The 2,315-nt window shown below is 51.0% G+C and overlaps 1 protein-coding gene across 1 annotated transcript; it reads left to right on the top strand.

The window, feature by feature from the left end:
• Window positions 1-63: 63 nt before the first annotated feature.
• On the top strand, window positions 64-2,258 carry PHACADRAFT_203180 (uncharacterized protein; the record flags this gene model as incomplete). Its single annotated transcript, XM_007403240.1, has 4 exons — window positions 64-478; window positions 525-855; window positions 914-1,437; window positions 1,489-2,258. The coding sequence occupies 4 exons, from the start codon at window positions 64-66 to the stop codon at window positions 2,256-2,258; spliced, it is 2,040 nt and encodes a 679-aa protein (XP_007403302.1).
• Between the last annotated feature and the right edge of the window lie 57 nt (window positions 2,259-2,315).

Below are 2,315 nucleotides of genomic sequence, written 5' to 3' on the forward strand. Positions count from 1 at the left end.
GACACATGTGAATCACGCTTACAAGGTGCGTTGAATACGCTTAATTAAACTGCCACGCAGGAGATGGCCAATCCAATGGTTCGCCCTCTGCTACATTTGTATCCGGAGAAGAGTGCGCCACACCTGTCTGAGGCCCGTCAGGCTGACAGATGGTTGTCTGAAGTCGAGCCCAAGTATGCCGGCATCATGGCGCGCGATGCTGAGGGACAGCAAGACTATTACATACACGAGCCGTGTCTCGCTGACCTCGATGGCACGGGAAAACCTGCCATAGTAATGCCCGTTCGATTCTTCATGAAGAACGGCTCGATGCACGCGCAAGCACATTGCATGACAGTGCTCGAAGACGGCTTCGTCATTGAAGCAGGCCGAAAGCGGGACTGTCGTGATGTGCCGCTCTCTGCACTCAAGTTAAGCTTTCCACGGCTCCTTGAGTCATTTGCGCTCTATAAACTACCGTCGCCAGACCAGATTATAGGTGCGCAGCATCACTAATGTTTGATGGTTGTTCTCATCTCCGATAGGCGTTCGGCGTCATAAATGCAGCTGTCAAAGAAGCCAGACAACTTCAAGTTCGCGTCCCTGTCGACATATCGAGAAGTGGGAACATCCTCCCCTCAACGCATGGCGTGCGAAAGCCCAGGGCCGTCCTGTTCTGCCCTTGCTGTTATGGATGTATTGTGACGACACTTCTGGCAATGGCTCTAAGAAATGGAATAAGTATAACTCGTTCCTGTTTGTGCTGGCAGGATTGCCGCGTGAGCATGTCCACCTACCCTATAATATCCATTCCCTATCAACGTCAAATGTTGCCGCTCCACTTGAGATGTTAGAGGGTATCTCTGCGGATCTAAGGTGCGTCTTTCCGATCAATGCAACGCAACCTACCATCTCATGTATCCGGCTCCTTTAGAGAGCTCCAAGACCACGGTCTCGTCGCTTGGGACTGTGTATTTAATGAAGAAGTTATCTACGTTCCGTGGCCGTTTGCATTCCTTGGAGATAACCCAATGCAAAGCGAGCTAGCCTCCCATGTCGGCATGACAGGGAAGTTCTTCTGTCGCGTTTGCACAGGTGGAGAGAAGGACACGTCCAGAGGCCCGACATCAGCTCAGGAACAGCATCGGCTTCTTTCAGCATTTCTCACACTTGGTACGCCTCGCACGCGGGAGCACACTATTGCAGAACTTTGGAAACAATGGGACTGCGTCGAGAGTGGTCGACCATCCCACGTAGATGCTACGGCAACACAATCTGGTGCAAAGGACAAGCATCTTACTGCGTTCCTCGAGCAGCTCACAGCAGAGCTCGCAAAGCTCAAGACCCAAAATCAAGACGAAGGACGTCCCGCGAGTGCCGGATTTCGAGAGCTGCTCGACCGACTTCTTGATGGGCGAGCACCAGAAGATATTCTCAATCCTATATTTACTCTTGATGGTACGTTTTTTTGCAACCCACTGTCTTAGGATACTCAACTTCTTGTTGCAGATATTGATCCAAACGCAGACACACCAGTAGAGATACTACATGTTGTCTTGCTAGGCTTTGCGAAGTACTTCTGGCGTGATGCCGTCCCCAGGCAGTCTGCTGCCGGTAAACAGACGTTGAAGGCCCGCCTCTCAAGCCTTAATGTCTCCGGTCTTGGTCTCTTCGATCTGCAAGGCTCGACGTTTGTCCAATATGCAAAGTCTTTAACAGGCCGCGATTTCCGCGTGATACTCCAAGTTGCACCAGCAGTACTCTACGATCTGGTCCCGCCAGAAGCATATGAAGCCTGGCTAGCCTTGTGCCCGCTTTGTCCGTTGGTCTTCCAGCCAGAAATCCGCGAGCTTGACAGCTACCTAGTTATGCTGCAGGAAGCTATTGACGATTTCTTGGCCGCAACAGCTCTATGGACGACTCAGTGGTTCAATAAACCGAAGTTTCATCTTCTTCTCCATCTCGTGCTCCATATTCGCTGCTTCGGACCTGCTATTCTTATGGCAACGGAAGGCTTCGAATCGTACAACTACGTCATACGTAGTCGCAGCATTTTGTCCAACCGACATGCACCAAGCAAGGATATTGCCCACTCAATGAGCTTTACCCATGCTGTCCGCCATCTTGTCAGTGGTGGCTTCGTAACGACTCAAGAGGGACTACGACGTCAAGCCGGAATGTGCGTTCAGGCACTCGCACATGATCAGATCTTTCTTCAGCTTATGGGCATGGCACATCTCGATGCAGCCTCAGACAGCAAGCTCTCTTGTACGTCTTAGAGGATACGATTCCCTCACGTAGCTAACATTGAATGATTTTTCAGTGAACACACAGAC

This window comes from Phanerochaete carnosa (genome assembly GCF_000300595.1).
Source record: "Phanerochaete carnosa HHB-10118-sp unplaced genomic scaffold PHACAscaffold_907, whole genome shotgun sequence".
NCBI lineage: Eukaryota > Fungi > Basidiomycota > Agaricomycetes > Polyporales > Phanerochaetaceae > Phanerochaete > Phanerochaete carnosa.